General features: G+C 47.1%; 1 protein-coding gene across 1 annotated transcript in view; it reads left to right on the forward strand.

Annotated features, from left to right (window-relative positions):
• The first annotated feature begins 248 nt into the window (after positions 1 to 248).
• PMP34 (Peroxisomal Membrane Protein 34) overlaps positions 249 to 15,192 on the forward strand; it is a 104,108-nt gene continuing 89,164 nt past the window's right edge. Inside the window, exon 1 of the mRNA XM_068360122.1 lies at positions 249 to 405. Within this exon, the coding sequence (XP_068216223.1) occupies positions 346 to 405 (60 nt within the window). The 5' untranslated portion in view covers positions 249 to 345. The remainder of the gene's footprint in view (positions 406 to 15,192) is intronic.

The following is a 15,192-nucleotide window of genomic DNA, read 5'->3' on the forward strand; positions in this document are numbered from 1 at the left end:
TGAGAAAAATAAATTGTAAACAATTTGTGGAAGAAAAATTCCACGGTCTTAAGATTACAGAAGTAATAGCTCCTAAGAATCTATAAACTTTATTGAGGAATACTAATTACACTTAAATTTTATACAGTAATAATAAAATATTTATCTATATTAATTACTTGAAAATCTGAAATATATACCTAAATAATCTCTAATTTAGTTAAAATCGTTCAAAATATAACGGACACCTTACTAAATGTTTCATCCTTCTTCTACCGAGTGCCATGACATTCATGTCATCATAGTCTGTTGTTTTCATAACTGCAGACGATCTAAATCTAGTCTGTATTAATAAATAGTGTCACCATGGCGAAGTCCGAGTTATTCTCCTATAGCAATTTAGTTCATGCTATAGCTGGAGGATGTGTAAGTAGTGTATTATAAGTTACTTGAAAATAAGAGAAATGCAGTACCGTCTACCCTAGTCTAATGCCGGTCTCATGTTTCGTAAAATACCATTAGTCCTAGAGGCTGAGCCTTGATAGTTTATCTTGATTTGGATTGATAATTAAAACTTTTAGGGTCAGCTGAGGTATGGATAGGCTTACTGGGGTGTATGTATGATGGCAGCCACCTTTCCGTATGATTTCGCCCTATGTAGAATACGGCAGTGTAAGGAGGTTAGGAAGGGGGCGTTACCCCCTCCCACCCGTTAGGTAAGATTGTATAGACATGGCTTGTAGGTTAGGCTAGGGGGTGAAGTTTAGCTGAGTTAATGTCCATTTTTTATGCACGCAGGAGTAACTGACTGCTGATATACAAAGGCTCCGGTGTGATGGTCTGAACGATCCCCCGGTCTCAGAATTCTTGATGATCTGCGCATGCGCGAACATTACCGTTTGCCAGTGCATACGAGGTTGATGTTTTATTTTCCTGTAATGTTAGCGTGCGCAGCTCAACATTACCGCTTGCCAGTACATATGAGCTTGATGTTTTATTTTCATGCGAGCGAAGCGAGCTAATGGCGGAAAAAAACCATTATACAATGTCAAGGAGAATTCTGAGACCGGGGGATTGTTCAGACCGTCACACTGGCTTACCTTACCTTAAGGTAGTAATTAAGGCATGGCTTGAGGTAAATCTTGGACTAGCCTAACTAAAGTAACCTACCTGTAGGTTGCAGGTTAATCAAGATAATTTCATTATAAAAGAAGACAAATGTACTTCAATTACAGTAGGTGCCAAAACTAATGCAACAAATTGCTAAATTCATTGTATGTAGTTCGTTAGAAACTCGTGGGGTTGCCAGTTAGTATAATTAATTCCAATTATTGTCATCCTCTTCATCTGATAATAACTAAAAGTGATTAACTATAGAACCATAGAAGGCATATCCCTTCAGTTCAGTTCAGTTGTTGGGTGGAGGGATTCGCTTTCCATCGGCACCTCCTTAGCTTTTTTCTTTATTCTAATTATTTTATTATCTTCTCCCTTTTTTACCACAGCTAATATATATATTCTTTTCTTTTCTTTATTCCATCTTTCTTAAATAGCACGTTTCCTATTATCTTCTTTTCTTCTTCGTACGGCTGCTGTAATTCTACTATTTTCCTTCTCTCGTCGCTGAGGTCTGGACAGTCAAGAATGAAATGGTCCAAGATGTCTTCAGTCTCTGTCCCACATAGCTTACATTCTACCCTTCCTCCTACTTCATGTCTTTTCCTATCATTTAATCTTAAAGAGTTGTCCCTAGCTCTATACATAATAACGGAATCAGGTTTGTTGTCATAGAACATTTCCTTTCCTATTGAACCTTTTTCTTGTTTGTATATTTCTAAACTATTTTTTTCATTTATCTCATCCCTCCACTTTTTACCATCTACTTCTCTAATCTTGGCCATGAGCTCATCTCTTCCCATTCTCCTATTGAATGGTCAGTTAGTTCAATAATTGTTTATTAAAAGAAAAATAACAAATGCGGCTCTGAATGTGTGATATCGAATGTTCACCATTGATTGGCAGCATCTGATTGTAAGTTATTTTCATAGCGCTATATCGAAAACTATGATGATTTCTTTTTATAAAGCACAAAGAATGAGAAGGGTGCTTAACAAGGCAAGATCATCCACCTACTTGGCAATCATGCGGAATGGTTCCCGGACCTTCTTCAGCGGCTGACAGAAGTCCTGAGAGAACTCTCTCCACGTCACGATCTACTCAGACAACCACACGTAAACATCTAACACAAAGTCCCTGCGTATTCACGCCTGTAGGTTATCCAGCATCTCCTCACAAAGAGAGGTTTTTCACAAAACGTTGTGAAGATGTCTGGATACCTCCGGGAATCTTCAGCTGCTGTGTACAAGGCTAAGTGGACAGTCTTCTGTGGTTGGTGTCTTAGATGTCAGGATGCCAGAAAACTTTCAATCAATCAATCTGTGGTTGGTGTCGTTGAGGGGTATCTCTCTTCTTGATACAGCTATTCCAGCAATAGCGGTTTTCCTTTTGTTCCTTCCGGAGGAAAAATCTCTTCTTGGTCTCAGCGGTGAAAAGTTATCACTCAGCCTTGAGCATCGTCTTTAGATTGAAAGGAGTTAATATTTCCTCTTCGTTGGAATTGTTTCTCCTCATACGGAGTTTTGAGCTTACCTGGCCTTAGATGAAAATTCGACCTCCTCCATGGAACGGGGTTAGTCTCCTTCGGTCTAGGAAAGGATCCCTTTATGAACCATTAATCCAGGGATCAGATCTTCCCCTGTCTTTAAACATGGTTTGTTCCTTAACTGAAATACAAACCACACTATTTACATACGGGTAATTACTTCGGCGTAGCTGAATGACGAGCCATAAGAATTTTAACGAGGGTTTACTACCCCACCGCTAGTTAGCGGGGGGTAGGGAGAGGTAGCTTGCTACCCCTCCCCCCTCACACACACACAGTGAATGCTTCACTTTGCTTTTGGCTCGGGAGACGGTTAGACGTGTCTGCTCTCTCCCTCGTTTTGACTGCCATAATCTGTTTTTCTTTTTCTTTCAGAGTGTGTTTGAAGTTGGCCTCTATTATTCTAATATGTGTACGTGCCCTGGACTTCCTGGCCGCCCTTGTGGTACCTTTACGTCGGCCACGGACACCGATCCTCACTCCTTATGCCCTCACTGTAGGGGCCAACGGTGTGATAGGTCTAACGTATGTATTGAGTGTAGGGAGTGGTCTACCTCCCAGTGGGAGAGGTTTGCCCGGCGCCGCAAGAAGAAGGCTAAGAGGGATATTTCTCCTTCAGAGGTTTCTCTGAAGAGAGAAAGTTCCAAGGCAGCTTCTTCCGTAGCCCTTTCCTCCTCCGAAGCTCCCACTCGATCGGTCTCTTCCGAGAGGCCGGTGTGACGGTCTGAACGAACCCCCGGTCTCAGAATTCTCCTTGATATTCTGCGCATGCGCTAACATTACCGTTTGCCAATGCTTACGAGGTTGATGTTTTATTTTCCTGTACAGTAATGTTAGCGTGCGCTGCTCAACATTACCGCTTGCCAGTACATACGAGTTTGATGTTTTATTTTTAAATATTAAACTTAGCCGCTGAATATATAATAGCTGACGGCTCGACAGATTCCAAAAACTCGCGAGCGATCGCCATGAAGGTTGCGGGTGTGCCCACCAGCGCCGACTATCGGCCAGATACCGCATATACTTGTAAACACCTCCAGTTCTTCTCTGTCGGTCTTGTCGACAAGTTGGTTTCACTCGCTTTATGACCTCGAGTTTTCTACCGAATTGGTGAAGTACTTGGTTTTGGTTTTATTGCTTTCGCCGTGTTGGATTATTCAATACTATCTTCAAAAGAAATGCTTTTGAAAGGAGAGGAAAAGTGTTTTGCCCTTGCTCTTTTTTTTTTTATCTCTGGTTTTTCCATTGAGTAAAGATGGCCGACCCTTCCCTCAGTGTACGGAAGTGTGTTTAAGGCTTTTAGTAATTATTTTATCACGTTATAAATTATTGTTGATATTTATAGATTTTCCTCTATATATTTTATATCTCACCCGCCTTTATTAGGCCTCTTCGATTAGCTTTCCATTTATACTAAACATCAAGATAAATTTTGTTTTGTTTATATGCGGCCGTTACCTATTCCTTGTAGGAGGTCCTAACTTGGAAAACGAAGTTAAACAACGTTGAGCCCATTCAACTTTTATTTTTGTTAAGTTTAAATCAATTGCTCTGTAAGAGTTATGAAATGAATATTTTTTAGATAATATTTTAAGAAATATATTCTTTGAATAGTCTTCGTGCTGTTTTTTTTCAAAGATGAACTAATGTTTGGTTTTTTTATGCTACGCAGTTTGCGCTCTATCGTTACGATAGAGAAAGAGAGAATCACGGTTTCACTTTGCAGAAAGAGTAAATCGATTTTGACGTTTTGTTCATTCTTCTTTCAAACTGAAGTGTTTTAGATACTAATTTAAAGGAACTTGTTAATTTTCAATTTCTTAGTCCTTTCAGTTTTTTCCTTTGGTCAAATAACCTGTTTATTGACGAAGGGTGAGTGGGCAATTCTCTTGTGTGTGACAAGAGAGAGAGAGAGAGAGAGAGAAAGAGAGAACGATCCGATCTTTATTCTCGTCCCAAGTCTCTGTACAAGGAGTTTGGGAGCGAGTAACGTTGTTCTCGATTCAGTTTTTTACTCTCGTCCCAAGTCTCTGTACGGGGAGAGAGGATAAAACGTTTTTAGTTTTTATTCTCGTCCCAAGACACTGTACGGTGAGAGATTGAAAACGTAGTCTTTAGTGAACTAGTGTTTAGTCTCCTCCCCAGTCACTGATCCTTTTTAACTTTATATATTTCCGTTTTATTCGATATATATGTTTACTGATTTTTGCATGTGTGTTTCATTTTGTACTAATGTGCTTACATTATACGACTCATTTCGCGATTATAACCTTTTGATGTAAGGGAGAATTGCGTGCTTCAGGTAGAAATCAGTTTTATTCATGCCTAATGTGAAATTATTGAAAAATACGATATCAGTGAAGTAAGTGCAAAAAACATGTTCTGTGTTGCGGAGGGTTCGTTTGTTTGTGCTTGTCGCTCCCCTAGTCCGAGACCTCTTTCAGGCTCCCCTGCACCAGGGAGAAGTAATGTCGTAGGACTTAAGGGGACGAGAGGCTTTAACCAACGTACAGACGTTCCCTCTTTGGTATCGGACGTTTCTCGTCAAGATCGCCCTTACCACAAGACGGGTGAGACTGTGTTCTCCTCGTCATCCGAAGACTTTTCGCAAAAGAAACCTTGGCGACAAGGTTTCTAGACCCTTGAAGCGAAAGTCAGTCCCTTCAGGACAGGTCCAGCGTCCTGGCTGTGGCCATTGGGACAGCTCTGACCCTTTGCAGTCGTTGGAAGACTGTTTCGCCTATTAAACGCAAGCGTAACACGGGGTCCGAGGGTCGCGGTAAAGGCAATGTTTTGCCAACACAGACGTTACCGTCGTCTCGGCCCGTTCCGACTCCCGTTGATCCTAAATGGGTTGTCCTGCAGGACATGCAGACTAAGCTTGCCTCCCTTATGGAGAAGTATGACGTTGAGCAGGTTCACGATGAACCTTCGATTTCGAGTCGCCGTTACGCTTAACGAGACTCTGGCCGTCAGCCGCCCAAACGAGCATTTACTCGTCCGTTTGACGTTAGTGCTGACGTTTTCTTGTACTTTGAAACGTAATGTCAGTAGTTTTTCACGTCGGTCACGTGACATGGATCCTCCCTCGCTGCAGTCTCGTGTTGACTTTCAGCCGCTGCCGCAGTCTCGTGTTGACGTTCAGCCGCTGCCGCCGCAGCCCCGACCGGACGTTCGCCGACCGGCTCAGTTGCCTCGACTTGACGTTGAGCGTCAATCACCGCAGTCGAAGGTTGTTTTGCCTGCTCAGTCTATGCAGTCAAGGCAGTTCCGACGTGAAGTCGAGCGTCAATCAACTTCAGTTGTTGTTGTTGCTCAGTCACAAGGATTTCAGTCCTTTCAGCAGCGGCGTGACGTCGCTTCCTCTACTGCTACTGCTGCTCCTTTGCTTGTTGACATTGCCTGTCAAGCGTTGCCGCCGCGGCAGGTCTCTCCTTTTCATGAGACTCGGCAATTGTCGGACGAGGTTCCTTCAGATGAGGAAGTTGCTGATCCTCCTCCTACTGATATTCCTTTGGGGACTTTGTCAGACGGAGAGGAGCCTAAAGCTGCTCAGCCCTCTATGGACTTTAAAAAAAAAATCATGCTGATTTTTAAGGATCTTTGTCCGGACCATTTTGTAACTGCTGCTCCTCGTTCGCCTTCGTCAGAGTTTACGCTAGGCCTAGCTACTTCGAAGCCGTTGTTTTCTAAGCTAGTGCTCTCTCGCTCTTCTAAGAGAGCTTTACGTTTGCTAGGCGACTGGTTGATCACCAGGAGGAGTTTGGGGGAGACAGCCTTTGCTTTCCCTCCTTTTAAACTGGCTTATAGAGCGAGCGTCTGGTATGACACGGGAGAAGTTCTCGGCTTGGGAGTTCCTGCCTCTGCCCAGGGAGACTTCTCAAGCCTCATAGACTCTCCCCGTCGCCTGGCCATGAGACGCTCCAAGATTTTTTGGTCGGCTTCAGAGCGTTTGAAGTTTTTATTTGTTGGATTGGTCCCTGGGAGCCTTAAGTAAGAAGGTCTCTCCAGCTGTCAATGTATTGCTGTACAATTATGTCATGCATGAACAAGGCTATCAGGGATGGCTCCAATGATCTGACAGCCACGTTCTCTGCAGGAACAAGGCTACCAGGGATGGCTCCAATGATCTGGCAGCCACGTTCACTGCAGGAGTACTTAAGATGTAAGTGCGCTCAATGTGTTCATTGTCAAGACAAACTTCACGATGAAGACTACCAAATCTGTCTTGGCAGCAGTAAGGGAAGGCGACTGGTTGGTCTCTCTCGACCTTCAGGATGCATACTTCCACATCCTGATTCATCCAAACTTTCAACAACATCTGAGGTTTGTGGACGGGAAAGTAATGTACCAATGTCGAGCACTGTACTTCGGCCTCATTCCTGCTCCTCTTGTTTTTACAAGGCCCTTGCAAAATGTAGCAAGCTTTCTACATTTTTTGAGGATTCAGAGCCTCCCTTTATTTTGACGACTGGCTAATCAGGGCGTCGTCATTATATCGCTGTCTGGAGAGCCTCTAATGGACATTAGACCTAACCAAGGAGCTAGGTCTCATAGTGAACGTAGAGAAGTCGTAACTTACAGTACCCCATCCCTGACTATTCTTTATTTGGGAATGGAGATACAGTGTCTGATTTTTCGGGCCTTTTCGTCTCCCACAAGAATGGAACAAGCTCTGTTAAAAGTCCTTCACTTGCAAGAGAAAAACAGTTGCTCTGTAAGAGTTTGAACTAGCCTCGTGGGAACTCTTTCATCGCTGGAGTAGTTTATCTCTCTGGGGAGACTCAACCTATGCCCTCTCCAATTTCACCTAAACCATTGGAACAAGGAGAAGGGCTTAGAGAGTATCTCTTTCCCAATCTCCAACTCAGTCTAGACATGTCTGACTTGGTGGGACAGCAACATCAGACTTCGAGAAGGTCTTTCTCTTGCGATCAAGAACCCAAACCATGTGTTGTATTCAGATGCATCGGATTTGGGTTAGGGAGCTCCACTGGACAGTCTGGAATGCTCGGGTCTTTGATCCACGGATCAGAAGGAACTCCATTTAAGGCAAGTAACATCTCTCCTTTGGCGAGATTTGTGCAAGGAAAAATGAATGTCTTGACGGACGGCCTCAGCAGAAGAGGACAAGTCATCTCCATGGAGTGGACGTTGCATAAGACTGTGTGCGAGAAGCTATGGATGACATGGGGTCAACCCACCATAGATCTTTTTGCGACTTCTCTGACAAAGAGGCTCTCGACTTACTGCTTTCCAGTTCCAGATCCAGAGGCAGCCCACATAGACGCTTTCCTGCTGGACTGGTCTCACCTGGACGTTTATGCCTTTCCACCTTTCAAGATCCTAAACAAGGTGCTGCAGAAGTTCACCTCTCACGAAGGGACCAGGTTGACATTGGTTGCTCCACTCTGGCCCGCGAGAGAGTGGTTCACAGAGGTACTTCAATGGCTGGTAGACGTTCCAAGGAGTCTGCCTTTAAGGATGGATCTTTTACGGCAGCCCCTCGTAAGGAGTCTTCATCAAAGCCTCCCCGCGCTTCGTCTGACTGCCTTCAGACTATCGAAAGACTCGCAAGAGCTCGAGGATTTTCGAAGGAGGCAGCCAGAGCGATTGCGAGGGCTAGGAGAGCATCTACCATCAAGGTCTACCAGTCGAAGTGGGAGGTCTTTAGAGACTGGTGCAAGTCATCATCCATTTCCTCTTCCAGTACCTCTGTAGCCCAAATTGCAGACTTTCTCCTGCATCTGAGAAATGTTCGCTCCCTCTCTGCTCCCACTATTAAGGGCTACAGGAGCATGTTGGCTTCTGTGTTCAGACATATAGGCTTAGATCTGTCCAATAATAAAGATCTCCAAGATCTCCTTAAGTCCTTCGAGACCTCTAAGGAGCGTCGTATGGCAACTCCTGGGTGGAACTTAGACGTGGTCCTAAGGTTCCTAATGTCCGACAGGTTTGAGCCATTACATTCAGCCTGCCTGAAGGATCTCACCCTCAAGACGCTTTTTTTGGTGTGCTTGGCTTCGGCTAAAAGGGTCAGTGAGATCCATGCCTTTAGTAAAAACATCGGCTTCTCTACAGATAAAGCCACATGTTCGCTTCAGCTTGGTTTCTTAGCCAAAAATGAACTGCCTTCTCGTCCTTGGCCTAAATCTTTTGATATACCTTGCCTATCAGAGATCGTAGGCAACGAGGTTGAAAGAGTACGGTGTCCAGTTAGAGCTCTTAAGTTCTATTTAGCTCGTACCAGATCCTTACGAGGTGGATCTGAGGCTTTATGGTGCTCCGTTAAGAAGCCCTCATTGCCTATGTCTAAAAATGCTTTATCGTATCTTATTAGATTTTTAATCCGAGAGGCTCATTCTCACTTAAGTGAAAAAGATCGTTGTTTACTTAAGGTCAAGACGCACGAAGTAAGAGCGATAGCAACTTCCGTGGCTTTTAAGCAAAACGGATCTCTGCGAAGTATTATGGACGCGACCTTTTGGAGGAGCAAGTCGGTGTTCGCTTCATTTTACTTAAAAGACGTCCAGACTCTTTATAAGGACTGCTACACACTGGGTCCATTCGTTGCAGCGAGTGCAGTAGTGGGTGAGGGTTCTACCACTACATTCCCTTAATCCCAATACCCTTTTAATCTTCTCTTGAAATGTTTTTAATCTTGTCTTGGGTTGTACGGAAGGCTGAGAAGTCTTTCGCATCCTTTTTGATTTGGCGGGTGGTCAAATGTCGTTTCTTGAGAGCGCCCAGATTAAGGGTTTTGATGAGGTCCTGTTGTATGGGTGGTCGCCCTGGATATAACAGCTCCTGGGAGTCTTTCAGCATCCTGAGAGGATGGCTGGGCTTCGTGAGGAAAGCGGACTAATAAGGCAGAGTAATCGTCAGAGTCAGCTTCCTTACCAGGTACAGTGAACCCTCGTTTATCGCGGTAGATAGGTTCCAGTCGCGGCCGCGATAGGTGAAAATCCGCGAAGTAGTGACACCATATTTACCTATTTATTCAACATGTATATTCAGACTTTTAAAACCTTCCCTTGTACGTAGTTCTGTTAACAAACTACCCTTTAATGTACAGAACACTTAATGCATGTACTACAGTACCCTAAACTAAAACAGGCACAAATATTAAAGGTGATTTTATATCATGCATTTCCTAAACACGCTAAAAAGCACGATAAAAAATGGCAACCAATGTTTTGTTTACATTTATCTCTGATCATAATGAAGAAACAAACTGGAGGTAGAGCTTTGCTTATTACCCAGACATATTTCCCATACTTTTCCCTTAGAACTACATCACATCTTCCTACTTTAGATACATATATATATATATATATATATATATATATATATGTGTGTGTGTGTGTGTGTGTGTATATATATATATACTGAATATTTATATGTATACACATATACATACCTACATATATACATAAATACATGCATACATATATATATATATATATATATATATATATATATATATATATATATATATATATATATTACTGTATATATATGGGTTATGGAAAAAATCCGCGAAGTGGTGAATCCGCGATGGTCGAACCGCGAAGTAGCGAGGGTTCACTGTACCTATATTTAATTGGGTTTTGTTATGATATAATTGTCAAAAACTCTAAGCATATACGCCTTTATTGTATTAATACTGGTCTCTACCCACCACCATGGGTGTGAATCAGCTATTATATATTCACCGGCTAAGTTTAATATTTAAAAATGATATTTTGATTATGAAATAAATTTTTGAATATACTTACCCGGTGAATATATAAATTAAAGGCCCTCCCTTCCTCCCCGATAGAGACCTAGGGGACTGAGAAGAACTGGAGCTGTTTACAAGTATATGCGGTATCTGGCCGATAGTCGGCGCTGGTGGGCACACCCGCAACCTTCATGGCGATCGCTCGCGAGTTTTTGGAATCTGTCGAGCCGTCGGAGACGTCAGCTATTATATATTCACCGGGTAAGTATATTCAAAAATTTATTTTATAATCAAAATATCATTTTCATGCGAGCGAAGCGAGCTAATGGCGGAAAAGAACCATTATACAATGTCAAGGAGAATTCTGAGACCGGGGGATCGTTCAGACCGTCACACCGGCGAGTGGTAGCGTAGACCGTGTTTCTGTTGACCGATCCCGGGGTGCGGGAGAGGTAGTTGCCTCCCATAGCGAGGCAGCTGCCCCTCCTCCCCCGGAGGAGGATAATATTTCTGATTTAACTGTTAATAATTCTGATTTATTACAGCTTTGGGCTTCCTTGGGGCTTCAGGGTTCGCCCTCCAAGGAAGCCCTGTTTGATATGATCAAACTTGGTACAGCTGTCAAACAATCACCAACGACAGCAGGGATAGATCCCCTGTCTGTAGTTGACGTTGTTGTGACGGAGGCATCGAGTGTTTCTGTTCAAACACCCGTGCCTGTTGCTCTTCCTGAGGTAGCTGAAGGCTTAGTTTCCCCCTCCGAACATCCTTCGAGGGAGGAACTAAGTCCTACGGTCTCTCCTGCAAGTGCTTCTCCCCCTCGGGGAAGTTCACTAACAGAGACTCCTCTGCAGAGGCCTTATGAAGGTCAGATTGCTGATCCAACGGCCCCTCGTGGGCGTATAAGGCGGAAGGCTCATCCTCCCCTTCGCCGTAGAAGCCTTCCTTCTCCTCACAAGGGAGTTAGGAGGCGCCTCTTCGGCTCGTCATCCCCGCAGTCCTCTGCGGAGGAGACAACTCGCCGTTCACCGTTCCTGCCGGCTACCACCTTAGACCTCTCCAGAGATCGTTCGCGATCCCCGTCGGAGGATGGTCGTCGTTTGGGACCCTGTAACCAGTCACCCTCTAGACATGCTGACCTGCCGTCACCCTTCAAGGATGATGCGCTTTATGTGCCGACAAATCCTGTCATTGCGCAGGCACCGGTCCCTTCGGGGCACAAGGGTAATGATCGCAAAACTGCACATCAAACCCTTACGCGCCAGGTTATACCTGCGCGCCCTTCTGCTGCTGCTGCTGATCCTGACTTGGCGCCACTGCGCTCGCATGCGCGCAAATTTTCCAGTTACGCGCCAGGGTTCCCCTGCGCGCCCACAACCTTTGGCGCGCCAGCGCCCATCAGCAGTTCCTGAGTTAACGCGTCCGCGTCCACCTGCGCACACGCGCTCGCCTGCGCACAAGCGCCCGGCAGTTCCTGATCCACGCGCTGTCCAAGAGGCACCTAGGTTAGCGCACAGGCGCTCGCAGGTGCCTCTAGACCCCCAACACTCCTCTATTACAAAGAGTGATGTGCGCCAATCATGCGCAGTTCCTGTCACAGCGCACATGCGCTCGCCAACGAGCCAGCGCGCTTCTACATCTCAGCGCGCAGTCCAGGAGGTTCCTAAGCTAGCGCACGGGCGCTCACAGGTACCTCTGGACTCACCTTCCAGACTGCGCACCCTTCCAGCTGCGCACAATGTTCCAGTTTCACGCGAGGTTCCAGCTGCGCGCCAGGTTCCAGTTGCGCGCGATGCTCGCCCAACCCGACAGCGCACACCCACGCGTTCGATTCCTGCTGCGCGCCCATCGCAGCAGTGCACACCTGTGCGCCCACATCCTGATGTGCGCCATGCCCGCGCACGATCTCCTGCGCGCCCGGCTATCTCACGATCGCCTAGGGCACCTGCGCAACCTGTTCGGCCGGCTATCTCACGATCGCCTAAGGCAACTGCGCAACCTACGCACCGCTCGCCTGCGCGCAAACTCGCCCTCGCGCTATTATCAGGCTGCGCAATCACGCCCTCGCGCTATTATCAGGCTGCGCAATCACGCCCGCGCCCTATCTTTGCAGACACGCGCCCGCGTACTGCTGCGCACTCGCGCCCACCAGTAGCACATCAGACTGCTGTGCGCCCTCGCATCCAGCCTTCAACCCCGCCTCATAAGCCAGTTCCTGTGCGCCACACGCCCTTGCCATCTCCTACACGCGCCCGCGCCCTCAGTCTCGCACGCTCACACGCGAGCGCGAAAATCCTGCTGCGCACGATTCCTTCACGCGCGACCCAGAACAGGGCTCATCACGTGATCACCAGTGTAATCGGCGCCCCGATCGCCAACGCGATCACGCATGAGGTGCAACATGGTTACAGGCGGACAGGTCATCATCGCGTTCCCCTCCCCGCAAACGCAGAACAGCTCGCTCGTCGGAGGAAGGGAGGTTTCCGGACAGGTCTAAGGACTCTTCTTTTTCTTCAATTTCAGCTTATCAGGCGAACCCTCGTTTGTCGACTCCTCCAAGGGATCGAACGATCCCCTTCCCTCCAGAGGGAGTATCTGACAGCGCGACTGTCAGTCAGCAGCCCTGGTTTGGTACCATTGTCAGAGCTCTTATGCAGGCTATGAAGCCTGTTCTCTCTGACTTGGGCCACAAATCAGTGGCAGCTTCCTCCCCCTTGAAGAGGAAGAGAGGAGTCCCCTCCGTGGTAACTTCTCTAAGGACTATCCTGTCTCCTCGCAAATCCTTGCGTAAGGCTCCTTCCCCTCCTCAGACTTTCTCTCCCTCCCCTGCGGATGAGTATTACCCACCATCAGGAGAGTCGGAAGAGCCGGTCCGTTCCCCCATAGCACCAATGGGGGAAACTCCGCCTCTTCCTGAGAAGTCTTCTCGTATAGAGGTGGGGAAAGTCTTGCATCCATCATTGCTGGAGTCCTGTATCCCTCCCAGGAGGGAACCGAAGGACTCGAAGACTGTCCCTAAGTCTTCCACAAGGACCAGACAGGAACCAGATAGACCTTTGGAGAACATCCGCGAGTCTCCCCAGGAAGAGCCACTGGGGACGGGAGACTTTGCTGCCAGTCCTTCAGGAGGAGAGCACCAAGAGTCAGAGCATGCGTTCTGGCAAGTCCTGACCCTCATGAGGAACCTCAACGGGATTCCAGACCCTGAGATTCCTCCTCGTGAGGGAAAGGATACGGTCCTGGACCGAATCTACGGCACCCAGAAACCCTCTAGGGCCAGTGCAGCTTTGCCCTGGTCACAGGGGATGAAGAGTGCCAGAGACAAGGTCGAGGGTCAGCTCTCTGAGCTTGCCTCCTCCAATAGATCCAGCGCCGGTAACAAGCTCCTCCCTCCTCCTCAAGTACATCAGAGGAGGTACTTTGAGATCTTAGAGGAGACTTGTTTGGGTCTTCCAGTTCACCATTCTGTGGAAAAACTCACTGGGGGAGTCCCTCTAGAGAGGCTCTCCAACCGGCAAGTGTCCTATTCTGCAACTGAGATCCTAAGCCAGGAGAAAGTTGCGAAGTGTGCCATGCAGGCAACTTCGTGGCTTGACATCTGGCTGGCGTCTTTGGGCATCCTGGTACGTTCTGAGGATTTGTCCAAGGAAAGTACCAGGAAGGCACTGGAGACATTCTTGCTCTCAGGCACTCGTACCATTGAGTTTCTGGCCCACCAAGTCTCGAGCTTGTGGGCCAACACGATTCTCAAGCGTCGGGACGCAGTGGCTGAGAGGTTTCACCAGAAGGTCCCCAGTTCCGATGTTAGCAGGCTCAGACAATATTCCGTTTTCGGTAAAAGTCTGTTTGAGCCGAAGGACGTGGAGCTAGCCGCTGAGAGGTGGAGGAAGTCCAATCAGAACTCCCTCATCCACAAGGCCCTGTCATCGAGGCCTTACAAACCTCCAGCAGCCCAGCAGCCCCGTCCAGCTAAGGACACAAAGAAGACAACAGCAGCGAAGCCGAAGGTGTCTAAGCCCTTTCCTGCCAAGGGCAGAAGGGGCAAGAAGTCCTCCAGGGGAGGAGGTAAAAATCCTAGAGGAAACGGCCGAGGCCGTAAACGCTAGGATTGGCAGTCCCCCTGCATGTCCACCAGTGGGGGGATGCCTACAAAGTTGCGCGACAAGGTGGCAGCAACTCGGGGCAGATACCTGGACGATTTCCGTAATCGGTCAGGGTTATCGCGTCCCGTTCATTTCATCTCTACCTCCCCTGACAGCGAATCCAGTGTCATTGAGCTCCCTTACCATGGGATCGGTAAAGGGGCAGGCCCTCCGGGTAGAAGTCCAGACCATGTTGAAGAAGGACGCTCTCCAAGAGGTTGTGGACGGGTCCCCAGGCTTCTACAGTCGACTCTTTCTTGTAAGAAAGGCGTCTGGAGGCTGGAGACCAGTCATCTACCTCTCAACACTGAACGGGTTTGTCAAACAGACTCCGTTCAGCATGGAGACGGCAGACATGGTCAGGCTTGCAGTGAGACCACAAGATTTCATGTGTACACTGGACCTGAAGGACGCGTACTTCCAGATCCCAGTCCACCCGTCTTCAAGGAAGTACTTAAGATTTTGCCTAGACAACAAGATCTACCAGTTCAAGGTACTGTGCTTCGGTCTCTCCACAGCACCTCAAGTGTTCACCAAGGTGTTCACCCTGATTTCATCATGGCCTCACAGGATCGGCATCCGTCTTCTCCGTTATCTGGACGACTGGCTGATCCTAGCAGACTCGAAGGCTACCCTTCTTCGCCACCGAGACAAGCTTCTCGAGCTTTGCCAAGATCTAGGGATCG

Source organism: Palaemon carinicauda, chromosome 36 (assembly GCF_036898095.1).
Source record: "Palaemon carinicauda isolate YSFRI2023 chromosome 36, ASM3689809v2, whole genome shotgun sequence".
Classification (NCBI taxonomy): domain Eukaryota; kingdom Metazoa; phylum Arthropoda; class Malacostraca; order Decapoda; family Palaemonidae; genus Palaemon; species Palaemon carinicauda.